This window comes from Salmo salar, chromosome 11 (assembly GCF_965601325.2).
Source record: "Salmo salar chromosome 11, fSalSal1, whole genome shotgun sequence".
Taxonomy (NCBI): Eukaryota; Metazoa; Chordata; class Actinopteri; order Salmoniformes; family Salmonidae; genus Salmo; species Salmo salar.
In genome coordinates this window covers 41,831,541-41,857,542 of record NC_138301.1, presented here as the reverse complement: position 1 = coordinate 41,857,542, position 26,002 = coordinate 41,831,541, and the positions used below count along the sequence as shown (strand labels likewise).

General features: G+C 43.0%; 1 protein-coding gene across 2 annotated transcripts in view; it reads right to left on the bottom strand.

Moving 5' to 3' along the window:
* The window catches only part of LOC106595117 (coronin-2B), an 86,239-nt gene that overhangs the window by 18,270 nt on the left and 41,967 nt on the right, over window positions 1-26,002 (bottom strand). Inside the window, exons 1-2 of one of the 2 annotated variants that reach the window (XM_082957950.1) lie at window positions 15,971-16,303; window positions 11,521-11,721 (exon numbers count right to left, since the gene is read on the bottom strand). In XM_082957950.1, coding sequence (XP_082814076.1) covers window positions 11,521-11,721 — 201 coding nt within the window. In that variant the 5' untranslated portion in view covers window positions 15,971-16,303. Of the gene's footprint in view, window positions 1-11,520; window positions 11,722-15,970; window positions 16,304-26,002 lie in introns of those variants that run through there. The other variant, XM_082957949.1, reaches the window with a different exon arrangement.

Below are 26,002 nucleotides of genomic sequence, written 5' to 3'. Positions count from 1 at the left end.
TACCAACTTTACTCAATTAGTGTGTCATTTTCTAATGTAGACTTTCTTCCAGAGATTTCTTCTATTGGCTAAACTCATCATCTCCTGTTTGATTTCCCATAGGTCCTCAATACTCAACAGACAAGACAGATGTCACAGTTTTAATCAGAAATATTCATTCCTCATTAGCTGAGGGAAAGTGGGGAACACATCTGATAAAATATTAACACAAAGCTTGATATCATTTTGTAGAAGCATATTGGGCCTCAGTGTAAGTCTTACAGGATTATGCCATCATTAAATTGGTTATGGAATTCGAAGTCTTTGAATATGAATAAATAGAGGACAACGGGAGGGCATCAGGCAGAAGCCAGGGTGAATCTGGATCACAATTCTGAGATGGTGTGAATGAGACCTTGGGTTGAACCAGGTCCTCTGGGCATTCAGTACACTGGTTGGCTCCCTTTAAGGGTTAAAGACAAAAGACTTCCGATCAAAGACATTCTCATGATGTCATCTGGCAACAGCCACACAACGCATTATCACCAGAGACTCTCTAACACAGGGCTGTTATACCCTGCTGTGTTCACCAGAGACTCTCTAACACAGGGCTGTTATACCCTGCTGTGTTCACCAGAGACTCTCTAACACAGGGCTGTTATACCCTGCTGTGTTCACCAGAGACTCTCTAACACAGGGCTGTTATACCCTGCTGTGTTCACCAGAGACTCTCTAACACAGGGCTGTTATACCCTGCTGTGTTCACCAGAGACTCTCTAACACAGGGCTGTTATACCCTGCTGTGTTCACCAGAGACTCTCTAACACAGGGCTGTTATACCCTGCTGTGTTCACCAGAGACTCTCTAACACAGGGCTGTTATACCCTGCTGTGTTCACCAGAGACTCTCTAACACAGGGCTGTTATACCATGCTGTGTTCACCAGAGACTCTCTAACACAGGGCTGTTATACCCTGCTGTGTTCACCAGAGACTCTCTAACACAGGGCTGTTATACCCTGCTGTGTTCACCAGAGACTCTCTAACACAGGGCTGTTATACCCTGCTGTGTTCACCAGAGACTCTCTAACACAGGGCTGTTATACCCTGCTGTGTTCACCAGAGACTCTCTAACACAGGGCTGTTATACCCTGCTGTGTTCACCAGAGACTCTCTAACACAGGGCTGTTATACCCTGCTGCGTTCACACTTAGACACACAGCAGCTCTACACACTGATAGGGAAACAAATGCACACACAAACACACACACACACACACACACACACACACACACACACACACACACACACACACACACACACACACACACACACACACACACACACACACACACACACACACACACACACACACACACACACACACACACAATACCTAAAATACCAATGTCTCAAAGTCACCTGAAGGTTACATCATATCTGTAGGACCAATGTCTCAAAGTCACCTGAAGGTTACATCATATCTGTAGAACCAATACCTCAGATTCACCTGAAGGTTACATAAAACTCTCATACCGCCCCAACAGATTCACAGATGACGCAATCTCAATCTCAATCTCACTCCCACTCCACACTTTTCACTCCACACCTGGACAAAGGAACACCTATGTGAGAATGCTGTTCATTGACTACAGCTCAGCGTTCAACACCATAGTGGCCTCAAAGCTCATCACTAAACTACGGAACCTGGGACTAAACACCTCCCTCTGCAACTGGATCCTAGACTTCCTGACGGGCCACCCCCAGTTTTGTAAGGGTAGGCAACAACACATCTGCCACGCTGATCCTCAACACAGGGTGCATGCTTAGTCCCCTCCTGTACTCCCTGTTCACCCACTACTGCGTGGCCAAGCATGACTCTAACACCATCATTAAGTTTGCTGACGACACTTAGGTGGTAGGACTGATCACCGACAACAATGAGACAGCCTATAGGGAGGAGGTCAGAGACCTGGCAGTGTGGGGCCAGGACAACAACCTCTCCCTCAATGTGAGCAATACAAAGGAGTTAATTGTGGACCACAGGAAAAGGAGGGCCGAACACGCCCCCATTCACATTGACGGGGCTGTAGTAGAGCAGGTCGAGAGCTTTGCCACATCACCAACAAACTATCATGGTCCAAACACACCAAGACAGTCATGAAGAGGGCACGACAATGCCAATTCCCCCTCAGGAGACTGAAAAGATTTGGCATTGGTCCTCAGATCTTCAAAAAGTTATACAGCTGCACCATCGAGAGCATCCTGACCGGTTGCATCACCGCCTGGTATGACAACTGCTCGGTATCTGACCATAAGGCGCTACAGAAGGTAATGCGTACAGCCCAGTACATTACTGGGGCCAAGCTTTCTTCCATCCAGGACCTCTATACTAGGCGGGGTCAGATGAAGGCCCCAAAAAATGTCAAAGACTCCAGTCACCCAAGTCATAGACTGTTCTCTCTGCTACCGCACGGCAAGCGATACCAGAGCGCAAAGTCTAGGTCCAAAAGGCTCCTTAACAGCTTCTATCCCCAAGCCATAAGACTCCTGAACAATTAATCAAATGGCCATCTGGACTAATCACTGGACTAGTCACTTTACTCCTACCTACATGTACAAATTACCTCAATTACCTCGACTAACCTGGACCCCCGCACATTGACTCGGTACCGGCACCCCCTGTATATAGCTTCGTTATTGTTATTTTATTGTGTTACTTTTTTTTAAACGTCAGTTTATTTTTTTGTTTATTTAGTAAATATAGTACCAATTTATTCTTAAAACTGCGTTGTTGGTTAAGAGCTTGTAAGTAAGCATTTCACGGTAAGGTACAAACCTTACAAATACAAACCTGTTGTATTCGGCACATGTGACAAATACAATTTGATTTGATTTAATATCTGTAGGACCAATACCACATTTTCACCTGAAGGTTACATAATATCTGTAGGTTTAATATCTCAGTTTCACCTGAAGGTTACATAATATCTGTAGGTTTAATATCTCAGTTTCACCTGAAGGTTACATAATATCTGTAGGTTTAATATCTCAGTTTCACCTGAAGGTTACATAATATCTGTAGGTTTAATATCTCAGTTTCACCTGAAGGTTACATAATATCTGAAGGTTTAATATCTCAGTTTCACCTGAAGGTTACATAATATCTGTAGGTTTAATATCTCAGTTTCACCTGAAGGTTACATAATATCTGTAGGTTTAATATCTCAGTTTCACCTGAAGGTTACATAATATCTGTAGGTTTAATATCTCAGTTTCACCTGAAGGTTACATAATATCTGTAGGTTTAATATCTCAGTTTCACCTGAAGGTTACATAATAGTTGACAACTCAACCAAATGTAAATCAAAAGTAGACGTTGAAATGACATCTGTGCTCAGTGGGATATCCCTCTCCACAACGACTGCATCTACCCAGCATGGCAGTGGGATATCTCTCTCCACAACGACTGCATCTACCCAGCATGGCAGTGGGATATCTCTCTCCACAACGACTGCATCTACCCAGCATGGCAGTGGGATATCTCTCTCCACAACGACTGCATCTACCCAGCATGGCAGTGGGATATCTCTCTCCACAACGACTGCATCTACCCAGCATGGCAGTGGGATATCTCTCTCCACAACGACTGCATCTACCCAGCATGGCAGTGGGATATCTCTCTCCACAACGACTGCATCTACCCAGCATGGCAGTGGGATATCTCTCTCCACAACGACTGCATCTACCCAGCATGGCAGTGGGATATCTCTCTCCACAACGACTGCATCTACCCAGCATGGCAGTGGGATATCTCTCTCCACAACGACTGCATCTACCCAGCATGGCAGTGGGGGTGGATTTTCCGATGGTTAAACTGTGACTGGTGACATCATTTTGCATACCATACTTCTTCTACTCATGTTTTTTCCCTTCTTCACTGAACGAGAGTCATAGCCTCTGTATGCTATTTCCATTCCACTACTCCAGCCCTACTGTCATATAACGTATAGTATTTCCATTCCACTACTCCAGCCCTACTGTCATATAACGTATAGTATTTCCTAAAACAGGGCAAAGGTCAGGTGATGCACACAATATTGTTCCTGTGTGTCTGTGTGTAATGCTGTGAACATATTCATAGACTCAAAATCAACACCAGATTTTTAAGCCAATGAATAACAGCCAACAAAAGTTATTCCAACCATAACACAGAATTTTCAGACATGTGTGAAGGGCTTGTGGATCAAACAGGTGGTTGTTTAGTTTTTCTTTATAGCTAGCTTAACCGTTAGATGACTATACCGTAGTCAATAACCAGAATGAATGTTGACTGAATTATTTGTCTTTTGCTTTTTAACGAAAGACAGGACCTGTTCTGACAGAAGAAGACTATTTTAATTCTACATTTCTTAACTAACTCATCAACATGCTTCTTTGAAAAGATATAGTAGCTTTTTGTAAATTCAGATGCCCAGATATTTATAAGCGTGGACACGATCAATGAGGGCACCGTCCAAAGTAGGTATGCATAAATCATCAGATACATTTTTACATGATTTGGAAAATAATAATAATAATAATAATAATAATAACTTGGTTTAACCTGCATTAAGTAACCATTTCAGTTCAACAAAAGCTTTCTGCAGGGCAATAAAGACAGATTAAAACTCTGATAGAGTCTGGTCAGCTGTGGGGGAAATAGCATGCACCACAGTGTCATCTGCATACAGGTGACATTTTTTTTTTCTTCTTCTCCAGATAAACAAATACTGTTAATGTAAATAGTGAAAAGAACAGGACCAAGAATCAATCCCTGTGGGACACTCTTATGTTAAATCCAGAAAACCTGATTTAACACCATCAGTATATACACACTGTATTCTGTCCTTTAATATAGTTTCAAACCAGCCTGGTCATGATCAATTGATGAAAGCCTTTGAATAAGTAATGCGCAATCCACAGTGTTGAAGGCTTTAGACAGGTCAATAAAACGGTTTGCACAATGTTTTTTTCTCATCCAAACAATTAAGAACATCATTTAAAACCAAAGAAGTAGCAGAGATGGTGTTATAACCTTGTCTGGAACCTGACTCGTGTACATTTAGAATACATTTCATAGTTATAAAATAATATTTGCTAGGCAATAGAGTTTGGAAATGAGGCTATAATTATTTAGGTCATACGGGTCAACACATTTGTGAAGGGGGAGTATATGAGCCGCCTTCCAGACCCTGTGGATGGTACTAGAAATAAATGGGTTAAAAATATGTGTTGAAGATTCTGCAATCAGACGAGCAGAAAGCTGCTTTGAGGAGGGCTGTGAAAGTAGCCCAAGTCTTACACCGAAACACATGAACAAATTATGAGGCAATCGAACAGATAAAAGCCACGAGCTCAGCCAGATGAATTACAACACAGTAAGCTGAATGACTCTGGATACCCATGACAAAAGAGCCATTGATGCCTGATCCAAGTGAAAGCTGTAGAATGCTTTGGGACCATGACAGGGACAGGGTGGGGCATGCTAGGTAGTGTAGTATAACTTGGCATGAGGTGGAAAGAGAGGGACCATGGCAATAAAGAATGGAAGATCTTGGAGGAGAGCGGTATTGTTCATAGCTTGTCCCCTCAAAGACCATAGTTCATGGAAGTGCCAAGTCAACTAACAGCAATGAGAAATCCCTCAAAACGTATAATATGGTATTAATACGATATATCTGCAACATTTTAATTGAGTGGCTTTCATATTTCACCATATTTCACGTGGTGAAAATGCAGAAACGGATGAAACTCTGAGAAACTCTCCCATTCAATGAATAGCTGTAAAATACTAGAGCAGATAATTCCCCACAGTGGTTTTCTATTATGGTGTGTGTCCCACCCATTTCATTCCTATAACTGCTTTTCCTAATTAGAATATTGGTTCCGCAGAGATGTATATTTACACCGTGTAGCAGCTGCAGATCTTCTTGTACCCTGGATTGGACTCTATTCCACTACTTCAAATGAAACATCAATGGGGGAAATGTAAACTGTAACTGCTTTAGTTGATTGGAGCATAGTGCTGCCACACCAAAGCTGGGCTTTAAGTCACTCATGGAACATATACTGTATGTTTACAGAGAGTTGCTTTGGATAACAGCATCTTGCTGAATTACCATATCAAGGCCTGAACTCAGATGTGCACTGCCCTCTGGTAACAGTTTGATTTGGCCTGCACTCAGGATAAAAGGCTTTGCAGCCAGAAGCAGTGGAAATATCTTGGCAAAGTCTGTCTTGAAGAGTCAGGACTCAGTAAATAGTAGTTGGTCTTTTATATCCCAGGGTGCAGATGGGTTTCATACTATTTACAGCCATTAGGGCTAATAACCATTTTGATTAGTCTCAAAGAGAGGATGTGATTGAGTACAAACATCTACTTAAACAATGATGCCAGAGAAGCCAGTGTTTGGAGGATATATTGGCACGGGTGTTATTAGGCCAGAGATGAAGTCGAGGGCCGGCAAACCGTGTCAATATCCTCCAAACTCCTTCTTCAAGGGCATTATCATATTTATACAACATTCAAATAATGATTGACATATTTTCATAAAAATATATATTTTTTATTAATTTATTCATACTGTTTCATCCTTCCACGAGATATATCCCCAACACAAATCTAGGGTTGCTCCCCAAACGGGCTGGTCCTTCGTTCTATCGGTTCGGTTGCCAGAGACGCGACCCAGTAGTTAAGTCTTTTTGTTCTAAATCTATGGACGCGACTCAGTCGTTTGTTCTAAATGTTCTGTTGCCATGATGGCTGGCAACGTTCTTATCCCTTGATTGCTAACTAGCCAACTTTTGCTACCACAGTCACATCAAACAGTGTAGCCAGAATAACAACAAAGTAGCTGCATTTGCATTTGTTTAAGCTGTTTTCTTGTGATTGTTTTTGGGATACATCCATAACAATGAGCTAATGATGTGAGATTTCACCTGGCATAGAACATTTTCTCTCTTGCCAGGGAGATCACTTCAAACTGAAGCTGGATTTACAGAAAACTAGCTGCATTTTGTGTTTTTCTATTGACATTTGTTCGTATATATCCCTAAAAATTGGTCTGATTCATGATTTCGACTGGCTGAGGAAAGCTGCCAGCTTGTCTGTCTCATCCCGACTCCCGACACGTTCAGTACCATAGGACACCTGGAGGTCAAATTTCTATATTGAAGCAATGTTGCAAATGTCGGCGAGACAGACAGCAAGGTTATTACAGATCTCTGCTGTTGAACACCAAATGTTAGTCTAAAAGAAATGTGAGATAACGTCTAGATGCTTTTTATAGTGGAGATCAAGTTTATAACTTCCCTGCCTGGGCTGATGAGACATACTGGTGTGCAAAAGAGCAAAAAAAGTCAATAAAAACAATATGGTGATGAGGTAGGTAGTTGGATGGGCTATTTACAGATGGGGTATGTACAGCTGCAGCGATCGGTAAGCTGCTCAGACAGCTGATGCTTAAAGTTAGTGAGGGTGATATAAGTCTCCAACTTCAGCGATTTTTGCAATTCGTTCCAGTCATTGGCAACAGAGAACGGGAAGGAAAGGTGGCCAACGAGGTGTTGGCTTTGGGGATGATCAGTGAGATATATCTGCTGGAGCGCGTGCTATGGGTGGGTGTTGTTATCATGACCAATGAGCTGAGATAAGGTGGAGCTTTACCTAGCAAATACTTATAGATGACCTGGAGCCAGTGGGACTAGCGACAAATATGTGCGAGGGCCAGCCAACGAGAGCATACAGGTCACAGTGGTGGGTGGTATATGGGGCTTCGGTGACAAAACGGATGGCACTGATAGACTGCATCCAATTGATTGAGTAGGGTATTGGAGGCTATTTTGTAAATGACATTGCCGAAGTCGAGGATCGGTAGGATGGTCAGTTTTACGAGGGTATGTTTGGCAGCGTGAGTGAAGGAGGCTTTGTTGCGAAATAGGAAGCCGATTCTAGATTTAATTTTGGATTGGAGATGCTTAATATATACAATCACACAACACAGTATTATCATAACTCCACGTTAAACCTAAAGGTGAGTGTTTAAAGATCTCCAGAAAAGGTTTGCTTTGTAGAACAGTAAAACATAAATATCATATGTCATCCAAATGTATTTCCAGTAATCACTGGAATCATTAATGAAAACCAGACTCCTCTTCAGGTAAAATCAACATTTTCCCACCACAGTCCATACTTTTAAGGTCTTTGAAAGCTACACATTTTCCATTACAACAATGTCCTTCAAGATATTTAAGTGCAAGTCTTGCGTACCATTGTTAGCTACATTGTTGGATTTGGTATCTGGTTGAGGAGTATGAGGTTGGCACTGGTCTTTACAGGGTTAGGGTTGGAACTGGTCTTTACAGGGTTAGGGTTGGAACTGTTCGTTACAGGGTTAGGGTTGGAACTGGTCGTTACAGGGTTAGGGTTGGAACTGGTCTTTACAGGGTTAGGGTTGGAACTGGTCTTTACAGGGTTAGGGTTGGAACTGTTCGTTACAGGGTTAGGGTTGGAACTGGTCTTTACAGGGTTAGGGTTGGAACTGGTCTTTACAGGGTTAGGGTTGGAACTGTTCGTTACAGGGTTAGGGTTGGAACTGGTCTTTACAGGGTTAGGGTTGGAACTGTTCGTTACAGGGTTAGGGTTGGAACTGGTCGTTACAGGGTTAGGGTTGGAACTGGTCTTTACAGGGTTAGGGTTGGAACTGGTCTTTACAGGGTTAGGGTTGGAACTGTTCGTTACAGGGTTAGGGTTGGAACTGGTCTTTACAGGGTTAGGGTTGGAACTGGTCTTTACAGGGTTAGGGTTGGAACTGTTCGTTACAGGGTTAGGGTTGGAACTGGTCTTTACAGGGTTAGGGTTGGAACTGGTCTTTACAGGGTTAGGGTTGGAACTGGTCGTTACAGGGTTAGGGTTGGAACTGGTCTTTACAGGGTTAGGGTTGGAACTGTTCGTTACAGGGTTAGGGTTGGAACTGGTCGTTACAGGGTTAGGGTTGGAACTGGTCTTTACAGGGTTAGGGTTGGAACTGGTCTTTACAGGGTTAGGGTTGGAACTGTTCGTTACAGGGTTAGGGTTGGAACTGGTCTTTACAGGGTTAGGGTTGGAACTGGTCTTTACAGGGTTAGGGTTGGAACTGTTCGTTACAGGGTTAGGGTTGGAACTGGTCTTTACAGGGTTAGGGTTGGAACTGGTCTTTACAGGGTTAGGGTTGGAACTGGTCTTTACAGGGTTAGGGTTGGCACTGGTCTTTACAGGGTTAGGGTTGGAACTGGTTGTTACAGGGTTAGGGTTGGAACTGGTCTTTACAGGGTTAGGGTTGGAACTGGTCTTTACAGGGTTAGGGTTGGAACTGGTCTTTACAGGGTTAGGGTTGGAACTGGTCTTTACAGGGTTAGGGTTGGAACTGTTCGTTACAGGGTTAGGGTTGGAACTGGTCGTTACAGGGTTAGGGTTGGAACTGGTCGTCACAGGGTTAGGGTTGGAACTGGTCTTTACAGGGTTAGGGTTGGAACTGGTCTTTACAGGGTTAGGGTTGGAACTGTTCGTTACAGGGTTAGGGTTGGAACTGGTCTTTACAGGGTTAGGGTTGGAACTGTTCGTTACAGGGTTAGGGTTGGAACTGGTCGTTACAGGGTTAGGGTTGGCACTGGTCTTTACAGGGTTAGGGTTGGAACTGGTCGTTACAGGGTTAGGGTTGGAACTGGTCTTTACAGGGTTAGGGTTGGAACTGTTCGTTACAGGGTTAGGGTTGGAACTGGTCGTTACAGGGTTAGGGTTGGCACTGGTCTTTACAGGGTTAGGGTTGGAACTGGTCGTTACAGGGTTAGGGTTGGAACTGGTCGTTACAGGGTTAGGGTTGGAACTGGTCTTTACAGGGTTAGGGTTGGAACTGTTCGTTACAGGGTTAGGGTTGGAACTGGTCGTTACAGGGTTAGGGTTGGAACTGGTCTTTACAGGGTTAGGGTTGGAACTGGTCTTTACAGGGTTAGGGTTGGAACTGGTTGTTACAGGGTTAGGGTTGGAACTGGTCTTTACAGGGTTAGGGTTGGAACTGGTCTTTACAGGGTTAGGGTTGGCACTGGTCTTTACAGGGTTAGGGTTGGAACTGTTCGTTACAGGGTTAGGGTTGGCACTGGTCTTTACAGGGTTAGGGTTGGAACTGGTCGTTACAGGGTTAGGGTTGGAACTGGTCGTCACAGGGTTAGGGTTGGAACTGGTCTTTACAGGCTTAGGGTTGGAACTGGTCTTTACAGGGTTAGGGTTGGAACTGGTCTTTACAGGGTTAGGGTTGGCACTGGTTGTTACAGGGTTAGGCTTAGGGTTGGCACTGGTCTTTACAGGGTTAGGGTTGGAACTGGTCTTTACAGGGTTAGGGTTGGCACTGGTCTTTACAGGGTTAGGGTTGGCACTGGTTGTTACAGGGTTAGGCTTAGGGTTGGCACTGGTCTTTACAGGGTTAGGGTTGGAACTGGTAGTTACAGGGTTAGGCTTAGGGTTGGCACTGGTCTTTACAGGGTTAGGGTTGGAACTGGTCTTTACAGGGTTAGGGTTGGCACTGGTAGTTACAGGGTTAGGCTTAGGGTTGGAACTGGTCGTTACAGGCTTAGGGTTGGCACTGGTCTTTACAGGGTTAGGGTTGGAACTGGTCTTTACAGGGTTAGGGTTGGAACTGGTCTTTACAGGGTTAGGGTTGGAACTGGTCGTTACAGGGTTAGGGTTGACACTGGTCTTTACAGGGTTAGGGTTGGAACTGGTCTTTACAGGGTTAGGGTTGGAACTGGTCTTTACAGGGTTAGGGTTGGCACTGGTCTTTACAGGGTTAGGGTTGGCACTGGTCTTTACAGGGTTAGGGTTGGAACTGGTCTTTACAGGGTTAGGGTTGGAACTGGTCGTTACAGGGTTAGGGTTGGAACTGGTCTTTACAGGGTTAGGGTTGGAACTGGTCTTTACAGGGTTAGGGTTGGAACTGGTCGTTACAGGGTTAGGGTTGGCACTGGTCTTTACAGGGTTAGGGTTGGCACTGGTCTTTACAGGGTTAGGGTTGGAACTGGTCTTTACAGGGTTAGGGTTGGAACTGGTCGTTACAGGGTTAGGGTTGGCACTGGTCTTTACAGGGTTAGGGTTGGCACTGGTCTTTACAGGGTTAGGGTTGGCACTGGTCTTTACAGGGTTAGGGTTGGAACTGGTCTTTACAGGGTTAGGGTTGGCACTGGTTGTTACAGGGTTAGGGTTGGAACTGGTCTTTACAGGGTTATATTAGAAGTCAATCACACCTCACCACGTGTGGTGATCGTTATTACGTAAAATGGCTGCCGTGGCACCACCCAAGTGGGTGCTATACATTGGTAGTGGAAGGAGTGAAAGAATGTCATGTGCTTTGACTTTGAGAAAAGGACAACCTAAAGTGCAAAAATACAAATCATTCTCAGAGTAGATGTTTCAGAGAGATATGCAGCCCAGAGAACATAATGCCTCACTGTTGGCCTGCTGCCATGGTTACCTGGGAGACAGGGATAACGATAAAGGACCCTCCACCGGCACTCTCCGTGACGATGGCCAGGAACTTGGCATTGACGGCACAGAAGTGGTTGTCATGGACGTTCTTGGTGATGGGAATGCCGTCAAAGCAGTGCTCTCGGTTGGCCACTTTGCCATAGACGTTTCGAAACTTGGAGCTTCGGTATGTCGGACGCCATGACATCTGATGGAGAAGAAATAGAGAGATATTAAAGAGGGAGGTTCAGAAAGGAGTTTCTGCAATACCAGCACTGGGCTATATTGAAGGCACCAGTTAGTTGCTGTTTTATCATGTTCAATGTGCTGACATGGTGGTTTTCTGGTTAATGTACACTGCTCCAAAAAATAAAGGGAACACTTAAACAACACAATGTAACTCCAAGTCAATCACACTTCTGTGAAATCAAACTGTCCACTTAGGAAGCAACACTGATTGACAATACATTTCACATGTTGTGCAAATGGAATAGACAACAGGTGGAAATTATAGGCAATTAGTAAGACACCCCCAATAAAGGAGTGGTTCTGCAGGTGGGGACCACAGACCACTTCTCAGTTCCTATGCTTCCTGGCGGATGTTTTGGTCACTTTTGAATGCTGTCGGTGCTTTCACTCTAGTGGTAGCATGAGACGGAGTCTACAACCCACACAAGTGGCTCAGGTAGTGCAGCTCATCCAGGATGGCACATCAATGCGAGCTGTGGCAAGAAGGTTTGCTGTGTCTGTCAGCGTAGTGTCCAGAGCATGGAGGCGCTACCAGGAGACAGGCCAGTACATCAGGAGACATGGAGGAGGCCGTAGGAGGGCCACAACCCAGCAGCAGGACCGCTACCTCCGCCTTTGTGCAAGGAGTAGCAGGAGAAGAAGCACTGCCAGAGCCCTGCAAAATGACCTCCAGCAGGCCACAAATGTGCATGTGTCTGCTCAAACGGTCAGAAACAGACTCCATGAGGGTGGTATGAGGGCCCGACGTCCACAGGTGGGGGTTGTGCTTACAGCCCAACACCGTGCAGGACGTTTGGCATTTGCCAGAGAACACCAAGATTGGCAAATTCGCCACTGGCGCCCTGTGCTCTTCACAGATGAAAGCAGGTTCACACTGAGCACGTGACAGACGTGACAGAGTCTGGAGACGTCGTGGAGAACGTTCTGCTGCCTGCAACATCCGCCAGCATGACCGGTTTGGCTGTGGGTCAGTCATGGTGTGGGGTGGCATTTCTTTGGGGGGCCGCACAGCCCTCCATGTGCTCGCCAGAGGTAGCCTGACTGCCATTAGGTACCGAGATGAGCTCCTCAGACCCCTTGTGAGACCATATGCTGGTGCGGTTGGCCCTGGGTTCCTCCTAATGCAAGACAATGCTAGACCTCATGTGGCTGGAGTGTGTCAGCAGTTCCTGCAAGAGGAAGGCATTGATGCTATGGACCGGCCTGCCCGTTCCCCAGACCTGAATCCAATTGAGCACATCTGGGACATCATGTCTCGCTCCATCCACCAACGCCACGTTGCACCACAGACTGTCCAGGAGTTGGCGGATGCTTTAGTCTAGGTCTGGGAGGAGATCCCTCAGGAGACCATTTGCCACCTCATCAGGAGCATGCCCAGGCATTGTAGGGAGGTCATACAGGCACGTGGAGGCCACACACACTACTGAGCCTCATTTTGACTTGTTTTAAGGACACTACATCAAAGTTGGATCAGCCTGTAGTGTGGTTTTCCACTTTCATTTTGAGTGTGACTCCAACTCCAGACCTCCATGGGTTGATAAATTGGATTTCCATTGATTCTTTTTGTGTGATTTTGTTGTCAGCACATTCAACTATGTAAAGAAAAAAGTATTTAATAAGATTATTTCTTTCATTCAGATCTAGGATGTGTTGTTTAAGTGTTCCCTTTATTTTTTTTAGCAGTATATATGCTGGTCAATGTCAGCTGTTTAGTTGACAGGTTAGTGGGCATTCATGGTTAGATCAACCGGCTGGTTGAACATAATTGGATTATTTTAGATTTAGGGGAAAAAACACAAAATGATCATACCACATTAGAGTATTAAAGGAAAACGCCACCCAAAAACGATATTTTGGTATTTTGGTCCATTGTTGAAATAGTCCCAAAATGTTTTGATTGTCAGCAATCAACTTTCAAAATATAGAAATCATCTCTGTGTGATGCATTTTATATCACATGACGCAAAAAACATCATCATATGGTGAAGATTTCTGTATTTTGAAAGTTATATATCTTGAAAAATTGATTGCTGACAGGTAAAACATTTTGGGACTATGTCAACAATGGACTAATGAAACAAATACCAAAATATCGTTTTTGGGTGGATTTCTCCTTTAACTTTGAGATTGCTGTTCTAAAATCCCTAGAGAAACCCCCATTAGTAAAGATATTAAAGAGGAGTGTTGCTTTCTTCAAAATCCCTTCTGTCCGCCCCTGTAATTCAGAGGAATTTTGTCAGTACTGTCATGGCAATTCAAATCCCATGTTAGTCAGAGTGTGAAATGTTTGCAGTGTGGCATACGTTCAATGCCACAAGAAACTATTTCACATAAAATAGCGAGTAAGTAAATAATGATAGACAAGAGCAGTCCCTCACAAGTGATTTGAGTCTGAAATAACCAACTACTAACAAGGAGGCGGCTCCATGAAATGATTCCTCTCTGACACGTATGTCCTGGGCTTGGACCCACCAAGTGGTTGACTCCATCATAAAAACACTCAAACCACTTCTTTTGTTTGTCGTTACCCACAAGCATGTACTGACCGAATTCCTGCCTTGCAGCGTGAGATACATCTATCTTCTGGGTCACACTAGACCTAATCACAGGTGTAGAGCTGGATGGCCCTTAGACACTGATCCAAGGCCAGTTTGGAGGTTTGTCCCACTAACGATTGATGATACATCAGGGATGGTGAATAGATCCTAGGTTTGTGGTAAAGGGGAACTTCTGCTTGCAGACAGTGGCAGGTAGCCTAGTGGTTAGAGAATTGGGCCAGTAACTGAAAGATTGCTGGATCGAATCCCCAAGCTGACAAGATAAAAATCTATTGTTCTGCCCCTGAACAAGGCAGTTAACCCACTGTTAGGCTGTCATTGTAAATACGAATTTGTTCTTAACTGACTTGCCTGGTTAAATACATATATTTAAAAAAAAAAACAGACAGGAAGTCCTTCTGGAAAGGAGATTTATGACACTGTCAGATCAGTGACAAGATGACATCACCACAGCCACAATTCAGCATTGTTCAAGGATGGGAACAGTCACAGTGCTGTGTGCAAATAGAGACGTCCCTGTTGCCATGCTGCTATGGTCTCTTCCTGTCCTTCAGACTACAGTACATCTGGTCTTCAGCCGGTGGAGACCAAGCGGTGCACACAATCCAGTTAGCACACCCATCCCACCCACAGGCAGACCAGTAATCACTCTCACCCATCCCACCCACAGGCAGACCAGTAATCACTCTCACCCATCCCACCCACAGGCAGACCAGTAATCACTCTCACCCATCCCACCCACAGGCAGACCAGTAATCACTCTCACCCATCCCACCCACAGGCAGACCAGTAATCACTCTCACCCATCCCACTCACAGGCAGACCAGTAATCACTCTCACCCATCCCACCCACAGGCAGACCAGTAATCACTCTCACCCATCCCACCCACAGGCAGACCAGTAATCACTTTGTCGTGGGGGTGGAGGTGAAGGAGTGTGGCACGGCATTGATATAGCTGGAGCTCGACATGTCCAAAGACAGCCGCTGTCACAGCACGTTTTGAACTCCCGAGATTCTCACCTCTGAGTGCTGTGGGAGTAGTCTGGTACTCATTCCACTCACTGCACATCTCAATTCCTTTCCTTCCTCGTTTACCTCCCTCCTTCCTCTCAAAAAGCAGAGTTAAAGAAGCTACCCCCTAGAATGACTGAACATAATGCTTAGCTTGTTAAAGTATTAATGTGAAACAGCAGAACAGCAGGAAGAGGCCTCAGGGCAGCAGAGAAAGAGCACTGGCATTGAGTTCTCACCACAAGGACACTCATTCATTTGTCACCAGTGGACAGCACGCAGGACTGCGTACGTTGCTCTCTGTCTCTGTGAGACTAAAGCATGGTGTCTCTCAGCTCAAGTCATGGCAGGGTGTCCCCGTGCTAGCCATAGTCTACACCTAACTCGTCACCATCTAACTGTATATGTGATCCATCCATCTCATAACCCCAGGAGATGGTTATGACAGCCTTGAAAGGACAGGAAATACCCCCCAACTCTCACACACACACACACACACACACACACACACACACACACACACACACACACACACACACACACACACACACACACACACACACACACACACACAGCCAGCCATAGTATATCTGAATTACTCTGCGAAAACAGTCTCCTCAGTGAAACCAATATCTTACCTTAGTGCTGAGTAGAGTAGTGACACTATAACCACGATCTGTCAGGCCCTCTCAAATTACACCCCCCCCCCCCTCCTCCCTTTTATAGACCGGCTGCAGTCTGCCAGTTTCTCCTAGCTTCTCCACGATACATCCAGTCAACTGGCCTACTATGCTCTGCTCACTCTCATCTGTTTCTCTCCTCCCCTCTTCTTACCCCGTCTCTCCTTTCTCCCTTCAGGTCCTCTCCTCCTCCTATGAGCTACCCCTCCCTCTCTCCTGCTCCCTCTCAGCCCCAGACCAGACAGCTGCATGCAGCCCTGGAGCAGCAGTTAAGCTCCCTCTATTCCTCTCACTGCTCTGTACTCCTCTAGATATGGGCTGCACCACTCACTCTCTCTTTCACTCTCTATATACATCCATCTATCTATCTCTCTTTCTCACTGTCTCACTGTGGCAGCCCTATCACTAGCTGGGACTGTAGATAGCTGTTGATAACTATTGAAAGACGTTCTTGGTATTGGATACTTCATACTCTCTTGTTTGCAAATAGAGAGGTCTACGACTATACAGAGTATAAATGTTTCCCTACTCATGTTTCCCTACTCATGTTTCCCTTTCATGTTTCCCTACACATGTTTCTTTATGCATGTTTCCCTATGCACGTTTCCTATGCACATTTCCCTTTGCATGTTTCCCTTTGCATGTTTCCCTACGCATGTTTCCCTACGCATGTTTCGCTACGCATGTTTCCCTACGCATGTTTCCCTACGCATGTTTCCCTACGCATGTTTCCCTACGCATGTTTCCCTACGCATGTTTCCCTACTCATGTTTCCCTACGCATGTTTCCCTACGCATGTTTCCCTATTCATGTTTCCCTACGCATGTTTCCCTACGCATGTTTCCCTATGTCTGTTTCCTTACGCATGTTTTTCTGCCTTTGTTCCCTGGCTTTCTTCTCGAAGTTGAATTGTATGTATTTTCACTTGAATGTCCAGTGGGAACTTGGGTCAATATTTGGTCTGTGATAACAAAATGAGGAGAAGTAGGGGACATATTCCAACCATATTGTGTTTTCATCCATTTACATTTCCTGCAAATGGGTGTTGTGAATCATTCAAGGTCCTACCAAGCAAAAAGGCAGTAACTGCTCATTTAGTCGAAAATGAGTTAATGTCGTTTTTGCAACATTAAATACATGCTTAATCATGTAGAAAAGTATCCTGCCTATATTGTATTGTGTTTTGGAGAAAATGGGGGTCATGTCATCTACCATTCCAGTGTTTTTCTTGCTATACTTTATTTACTTTGCCACCATGGCATTTTTTTGCCTTTACCTCCCTTATCTCACATCATTTGCTCACATTGTATATAATCTTATTTTTTTTAATTATTTTTTTCTACTGCATCATTGATTGTATGTTGTTTTACTCCATGTGTAACTCTGTGTTTTTGTATGTTGTCGAACTGCTTTGCTTTATCTTGGCCAGGTCGCAATTGTAAATGAGAACTTGTTCTCAACTTGCCTACCTGGTTAAATAAAGGTGAAATAAATAAATAAATAAAATGTTAGCAGTAACTGGATAAAGTTACTGTGAAACCAAGGTAAATAAAAGCCATTTTTCTCAGTTCCACGCTATGAGCAGTTACTGCCTTTTTGCCTGGTAAGGCAGCGTAGTGCTATTGAACAATGGGGACAGAGGAGGTGAGGGGGGCTATTTCTGCTGTGAAAAGTGAGCAAACTTTTCCGTGCTAAACTGTTTGTGTGTCATAATCATAATCCAGTAGGAATACAATCAATCTTTTGTGTGAAACATCTGTGATAAGTACTGTCGTTCCAAACATCTCAACCGTAGCAGCTTTCACAAAAGCCCATGTTTTCCTTCCAGGAGATTGCTCTGATTGGGATTTAGTGAAACTAGTCAGGAGGTAAGTTTGGGTCTGTACGCAGGAAAAGGTCATTGCTGGGCAGAGAGAGAGAGCGAGAGAGCGTGAGAGAGAGTGAGCGAGAGAGAGACAGAGAAAGAGAAAGAGAGAGAGAGAGAGAGTGAGATGTCGAGTGTGTTTCGTGTGTTTTTGATGCATTTGTGTGTCTTTTCTCTTCTGCCCTAACGCCTGAGTGGAGCTCAAAGACAGCTTGGACCCAGCAGCCCCTGATCTCCCACCGCCCGCCTCCTTGGAATCATAAGACCCTCCTGGCTATTACCCAGAACCCCCTGTGGCTCATCCCTCTCTCTGCCCCTCCCCTCACTCCCTTCCTCCCCCTTTCTTCTCCTCCCTCCTTCTTCATCCCTGCTCTCCTCACAGGCCTTACAACCCTCTTTCCCATACTGAAGTTCCCCCATTTGATAATGTGCATTCTTCCCAGTCTGACATCAAATCAAATCAAATTATATTGGTCACATACACATATTTAGCAGATGTTATTGGTCAACAAAGTACTGTAATAAAGAGTATCTAGTCATTAAATACAACAGATTACTGTAATAAAGAGTATCTAGCCATTAAATATAACGGAGTACTGTAATACAGAGTACCTAGTGATTAAATATAACAGATTACTCTAGTTCAGAGTACCTAGTCATTAAATACAACAGATTACTCTAATGTAGAGTACCTAGTCATTAAATACAACAGATCACTGTAATACAGAGTACCTAGTCATTAAATACAACAGATTACTCTAATGTAGAGTACCTAGTCATTAAATACAACAGATTACTGTAATACAGAGTACCTAGTCATTAAATACAACAGATTACTGTAATACAGAGTACCTAGTCATTAAATACAACAGATTACTCAAATGTAGAGTACCTAGTCATTAAATACAACAGATTACTGTAATACAGAGTACCTAGTCATTAAATACAACAGATTACTCTAATACAGAGTACCTAGTCATTAAATACAACAGATTACTCTAATACAGAGTACCTAGTCATTAAATACAACATATCACTGTAATACAGAGTACCTAGTCATTAAATACAACAGATGACTGTAATACAGAGTACCTAGTCATTAAATACAACAGATTACTCTAATACAGAGTACCTAGTCATTAAATACAACAGATGACTGTAATACAGAGTACCTAGTCATTAAATACAACAGATGACTGTAATACAGAGTACCTAGTCATTAAATACAACAGATTATTATTAATTAACCTTTATTTAACCAGGAAAGGCTCATTGAGATTTAAAATCTCTTTTTCAAGAGCGTCCTGGCCAAGATAGGCAGCGCCAAGTCATTACAAAAATTAGACAAACAACATGAAAAACTACAAGTAATCTAGTAAAAACCATAAAATTAACAAAGAATATAACACAATCAAAAACAGCAAATTAAAAACATTGACAGGTCAGGGAATCAGTCTCAAGATCATTCATCAGTGATTTAAAAATACCAATCGGGACAAGTTCTTCCATTTTAAAAGTATTTTGTAAGGCATTCCAAGACGATGGCGCAGAGTACATAAAAGCCCTTTTACCAAATTCAGTTCGGACATTTGGAACAGTTAGCAAGATAAAGTCCCTCGAACGAAGAGAGTACCCACCACATTTCTGAACAATAAAAATGCCCAAATAAAAAGGTAGTAAACCCAAAATGGCTTTGTAAATAAAAGTATACCAGTGACTGAGCCTACGAGTGACTAGAGAAGGCCAGCCAACCCTGGTATACAAAGTGCAGTGGTGCGTAAGGGTTTTGCAATTTAAAATAAATCTCAAAGTGCCATGGTAAAGGGTGTCAATTGATCTCAAACACTGAGCGGAAGCATTTATATATAAAATATCCCCATAGTCTAGTAAAGGCATAAATGTAGCTGATACTAGCCTCCTTCTGGCTTCAAAAGAAAAACAAGCCTTATTCCTAAAATAAAATCCTAATTTCAGCTTAAATTTTTTAGTAAGTTGTTGAATATGCATTTTAAAAGAGAGGCCATCATCAATCAAAATTCCAAGATATTTATATGAGGTTACAACCTCAATCTCCTTGCCCTGAAAGGTAGTAATAGGTGAAAGGTTCAGGGGTCTATTTCTTGCTTTAGAAAACACCAGAAGTTTAGTTTTGTCAGTATTGAGGATAAGCTTCAATTGAGACAAGGTATGTTGAACAGTATTAAAAGCAGTTTGCAAGTTCTGGAAAGCTTTTGTAAGAGATGAAGCACAACAGTAAATAACAGTATCATCAGCATAAAAATGAAGTTGTGCATTTTGGACATTTTTGTCTAAATTATTTATATAAATAGTGAATAAGAGAGGACCAAGTACAGAGCCTTGGGGCACACCATTTAAGACAGACAATTTAACAGACCTAAGCCCATCAAATTGAGTGCACTGAGTTCTATCAGACAGATAGTTAACAAACCATGCAACTGCATGCTCTGAAAGACCTACACTCGACAATCTCTGCCTTAGTATAGCATGATCAACTGTATCAAAAGCCTTAGAGAGATCAATAAAAAGTGAGACACAATGCTGTTTTTTGTCAAGAGCTTCAGTGATATCATTTAAAACCTTCATGGCTGCTGTAATTGTGCTATGCTTCTTCCTGAAACCCGATTGGTACATTGATAAAATAGAGTTAGTATATAAAAACTCTTTTAGCTGGTCACTCACAAGGGTTTCAAGTATTTTCACCAGGGGTGACAGCTTTGAGATTGGCCTATAATTATTTAAAAGAGTTGGATCTCCCCCTTTTAAAAGTGGCAGGACAAATGCTGATTTCCAGATCTTTGGAATTTCATTACATTCCAGGGTTAGATTAAACAGATATGCAAGTGGTTCAGCTATGAAATCAGCTGCCAGATTTAAAAAGCAGGGATCCAAAAGATCAGGACCTGCAGGCTTTCGCTGATCTAAGGATTTCAGGGCTTTATGTACCACCTGCACTGAGAATGGCAAAAAGCTAAAAGTTTGACCAGCTCTCACTGGTTCATCCACACAAGGTTGTACAGAGACAGAGGACACTGAATCAAACAGCCTACCAGATGATACAAAGTGCTCATTGAAACAATTCAGCATTTCAGTTTTGTCATATAGAGCAACAGAGTCCTTCAATACACATGACGGTAATTCATTAACATTACTGTTACCAGACATAGACTTAATAGCCTTCCAAAACTTTCTAGGGTCATTCAGGTTATCAGTGGTAACAGACATAAAATATTCAGATTTGGCCTTCCTGAGAAGAGAAGAACACTTGTTTCGTAACTGCCTAAAAACAAGCCAATCAGCATCAGAACACGATTTCCTTGCTTTAGCCCAGGCTAGATTACGGTCGTGAACAATGCAAGAAAGCTCAGACGAAAACCATGGATTATCCCTCCCTTTAACCCTGAACCTGCGGAATGGAGCATGTCTGTTTACTATTTGGAGAAAACCATCATGAAAGAATTTCCAGGCAGTTTCCACATCAGGGATAAGCTCAATCTTGCTCCAGTCAAAATAAAACAAATCATGAAAGAAAGCCTGCTCAATGAAACACTTCAGATTTCTCTTACGAATAAAACGCGGGTTAGACTTAGAAATCTTAGTATTTCTAATAGCAACAACAGCACAATGGTCACTTAAATCATTACAAAAAACACCAACCGCAGAATATTTATGTGGAACATTTGTCAATATCAAATCAATCAGGGTAGATTTATCAGGGCATTTTAGATTAGGGCGAGTGGGTGAGTTAATCAACTGGGTAAGATTCATAGAATTACAAAACATTTTTAAATCATCAGACACCGGCATTAACCAACACCAGTTAAGATCACCAATCAAAATCATTTCACTGTAAAGAAGTTTAGACATGAGGTGCGTCAAAGAAGAAAATGCATCACCGAGAGCAGAGGGGGGTCTATAACAGCCAATCACAGTTATAGAAAGACCCTTAGAAACCTCAATATTCAAAGCAAGAAATTCCAACTGTTTACAAATAGTTTCAGACTTTGCCACACTTACAGGGAATTTCGTTTTTACATATATAGCCACACCCCCACCTTTCTTAACCCGATCAGTGCGATAAACATTGTAACCAGTTATACAAATATCCGTATCAAGAACAGACTTGCTGAGCCAGGTTTCAGAAAACACAATTATATCAGCATCAGTTGATTTAGCCCAAATCCTAACCCCATCCATTTTTGACAACAGGCTGCGTACATTTAAATGAAAAATACCAAGACCAGATCTTGATTTAAAATCAGAGGGGGTTTGGAGACATTGCATATCAGGGCCAGGGTTAGGTTGCACGTTACCTGATATCAACAAAAGAAGAATAACTAGGCACCTCTGTTTAATAACTTTGCACGGCTTCTCTTTTTTAAGAGACCTACTGCAAGCGAAGTCTACAAGTGAGTTTCCAGACAATACAAAACAGTCATTTAAAACCATTAGACTTTGGTAGTGACACAAATTCGTAATGTTCACATCATGCCACAAATACATCGGCACTTGGACGAGTGGAACGAGTGAAAAGGAGCGAGTTCCTGCAAACAAAATGTCCAATGGACGGGAGAGCACATTGTCAGATGTACTCACCCAGCGACAATGTTCGTTTTCTCCAGATCTCGTTAAAGTCAGTGCACAAAGCAATACCACGAAAATTGTCATTTTCTCTGACAAATGTAAATAGAGCCCAATGAAGGTAAGGGGAGAGAGGGACAGCGTATATGTACCTACAGCGTATTAGAGTACCTAGTCATTAGATTACTCTAATACAGAGTACCTAGTCATTAAATACAACAGATTACTCTAATACAGAGTACCTAGTCATTAAATACAACAGATTACTGTAATACAGAGTACCTAGTCATTAAATACAACAGATTACTGTAATACAGAGTACCTAGTCATTAAATACAACAGATGACTGTAATACAGAGTACCTAGTCATTAAATACAACATATGACTGTAATACAGAGTACCTAGTCATTAAATACAACATATTACTCTAATACAGAGTACCTAGTCATTAAATACAACAGATTACTCTAATACAGAGTACCTAGTCATTAAATGCAACAGATTACTCTAATACAGAGTACCTAGTCATTAAATACAACAGATCACTGTAATACAGAGTACCTAGTCATTAAATACAACAGATTACTCTAATACAGAGTACCTAGTCATTAAATACAACAGATTACTCTAATACAGAGTACCTAGTCATTAAATACAACAGATTACTCTAATACAGAGTACCTAGTCATTAAATACAACAGATTACTCTAATACAGAGTACCTAGTCATTAAATACAACAGATTACTCTAATACAGAGTACCTAGTCATTAAATACAACAGATTACTCTAATACAGAGTACCTAGTCATTAAATACAACAGATCACTGTAATACAGAGTACCTAGTCATTAAATACAACAGATTACTCTAATACAGAGTACCTAGTCATTAAATACAACAGATTACTCTAATACAGAGTACCTAGTCATTAAATACAACAGATGACTGTAATACAGAGTACCTAGTCATTAAATACAACAGATCACTGTAATACAGAGTACCTAGTCATTAAATACAACAGATGACTGTAATGCAGAGTACCTAGTCATTAAATACAACAGATTACTCTAATACAGAGTACCTAGTCATTAAATACAACAGATTACTCTAATACAGAGTACCTAGTCATTAAATACAACAGATTACTACAGATCACTGTAATACAGAGTACCTAGTCATTAAATACAACAGATGACTGTAATGCAGAGTACCTAGTCATTAAATACAACAGATTACTCTAATACAGAGTACCTAGTCATTAAATACAACAGATTACTCTAATACAGAGTACCTAGTCATTAAATACAACAGATTACTCTAATACAGAGTACCTAGTCATTAAATACAACAGATTACTCTAATACAGAGTACCTAGTCATTAAATACAACATGCTTGTGATTGATTTAATTTATGAATACTATATTTATACTACTATATTTACTCATAAACCCTATCTGTCCCAGACTGTTATCTTGATATGTTGGCCTCCAGTCAAAAGGCTTTGATTGTCTGAGATCATTGATCCTGGGTGTATTGAATGTATGCCTACAGGTCCAACACCTCGTGACACCTGGCCTCTCAGGACCATTTTGTGGACGTGACACCGGGCCTCTCAGGACCATTTTGTGGACGTGACACCGGGCCTCTCAGGACCATTTTGTGGACGTGACACCTGGCCTCTCAGGACCATTTTGTGGACGTGACACCGGGCCTCTCAGGACCATTTTGTGGACGTGACACCGGGCCTCTCAGGACCATTTTGTGGACGTGACACCTGGCCTCTCAGGACCATTTTGTGGACGTGACACCGGGCCTCTCAGGACCATTTTGTGGACGTGACACCGGGCCTCTCAGGACCATTTTGTGGACGTGACACCTGGCCTCTCAGGACCATTTTGTGGACGTGACACCGGGCCTCTCAGGACCATTTTGTGGACGTGACACCTGGCTTCTCAGGACCATTTTGTGGACGTGACACCTGGCCTCTCAGGACCATTTTGTGGACGTGACACCTGGCCTACTCCAATGGCTGACAGTTTCCTGCTATGACATCCTGTCATGCGTGAAGGAGGTACATTTCTCCATGAATTTCCAATCCAATATTACTCAGCTGCAGTCAACGTGATATTGGCAGCTCTACTCGCCAGGTCCAAAGACTGTATGACAGTTTCCAGAGGCTGTCGCTTCACAATTCATCGGGAAAATTGCCACAATTCAACTGAATGGCTAAGGATATGCTGATCAATCCTCTCTATGCTGCTGCCAATAGAGGAAGTGGGTCTGTCGGAAACCAACAAGCTGAGCGTAAAAAGAGAGAAAGAGATCCCCCCCAGGGCTGCTGTCATTCTCCTCACCCTGCCCGTCGAGCTGTCTTTGTGAAGCTCTCTAAGGGCTATTAGCTATTCCTCCCTTCCCCGGGCCACATGGGTGTTTAGTTGGTTCCGATGACATTCACTCCTCGTCACATGGACTAAATATCACAGAACAGTGACATCCCCGCTGGTTCTTTTGGCTGCCACCTCAGTCAGTGACTTCATAGGGCCTTTCACAGGAACTACAGATGCAGGATCATACTTTGAGCCAGTTTGCTACAGCAGGAAAATAATCCTGCAGCAACAGGAAATGTGAATTATGATGTGGATTAAAATTAATGGACATTTTTGTAGGGGTTGGTACATTTTTCCAAGTGAAAATTACAAACTTCAGAAGCCTTTTTTAAATCTAAAAAACACTACAAGTTTTATATTTCCTGCACCGCAGGAAAGTTCTCTTGCGACAGGGTGATCAAATTAAGATTGTACATCTGTAGTATCTGGTATGAATGCTGTAAATGGTGAAATTCTTTGATATGGTGAGCATGACAGAGCATGACAAGGCCACAATGGGTTTATGTAAAGGCCATTTGAGCCAACGCTGACAGTAGGGCTTTGTTGTGAGGTCCATGGACTTATTCTACTTAGTAGGCATACTCTGTTCATACTCATCTTTGTCTGGGTCGGGGAAATACACGTGTGTCCATGCCCGCGTGTGTGTTTATCCACGGATGGATTCTAATCAACCTCTTTGAAACACATTCATCTATCCCAAAATCCCAACACTTCATAGCACGAGCTGTTATGACCAATGATGAAATTGCCATATAAATCCCCATGACAGTGTCAAGAAGCCCTCTGAACATAGCGCTACCTTGACCCATACACATGAAATATACCCCAACTGTCCTGCATATCTCCATATGACTGCTATCTTTATATAGTCACCCCACACTTGAGTATGTTATAGTTGACCCTGGGCCTGGGGGTAGACAGGACAGGAGCCAGGTCTGTAGTGTGTTATAGTTGACCCTGGGCCTGGGGGTAGACAGGACAGGAGCCAGGTCTGTAGTGTGTTATAGTTGACCCTGGGCCTGGGGGTAGACAGGACAGGAGCCAGGTCTGTAGTGTGTTATAGTTGACCCTGGGCCCGGGGGTAGACAGGACAGGAGCCAGGTCTGTAGTGTGTTATAGTTGACCCTGGGCCTGGGAG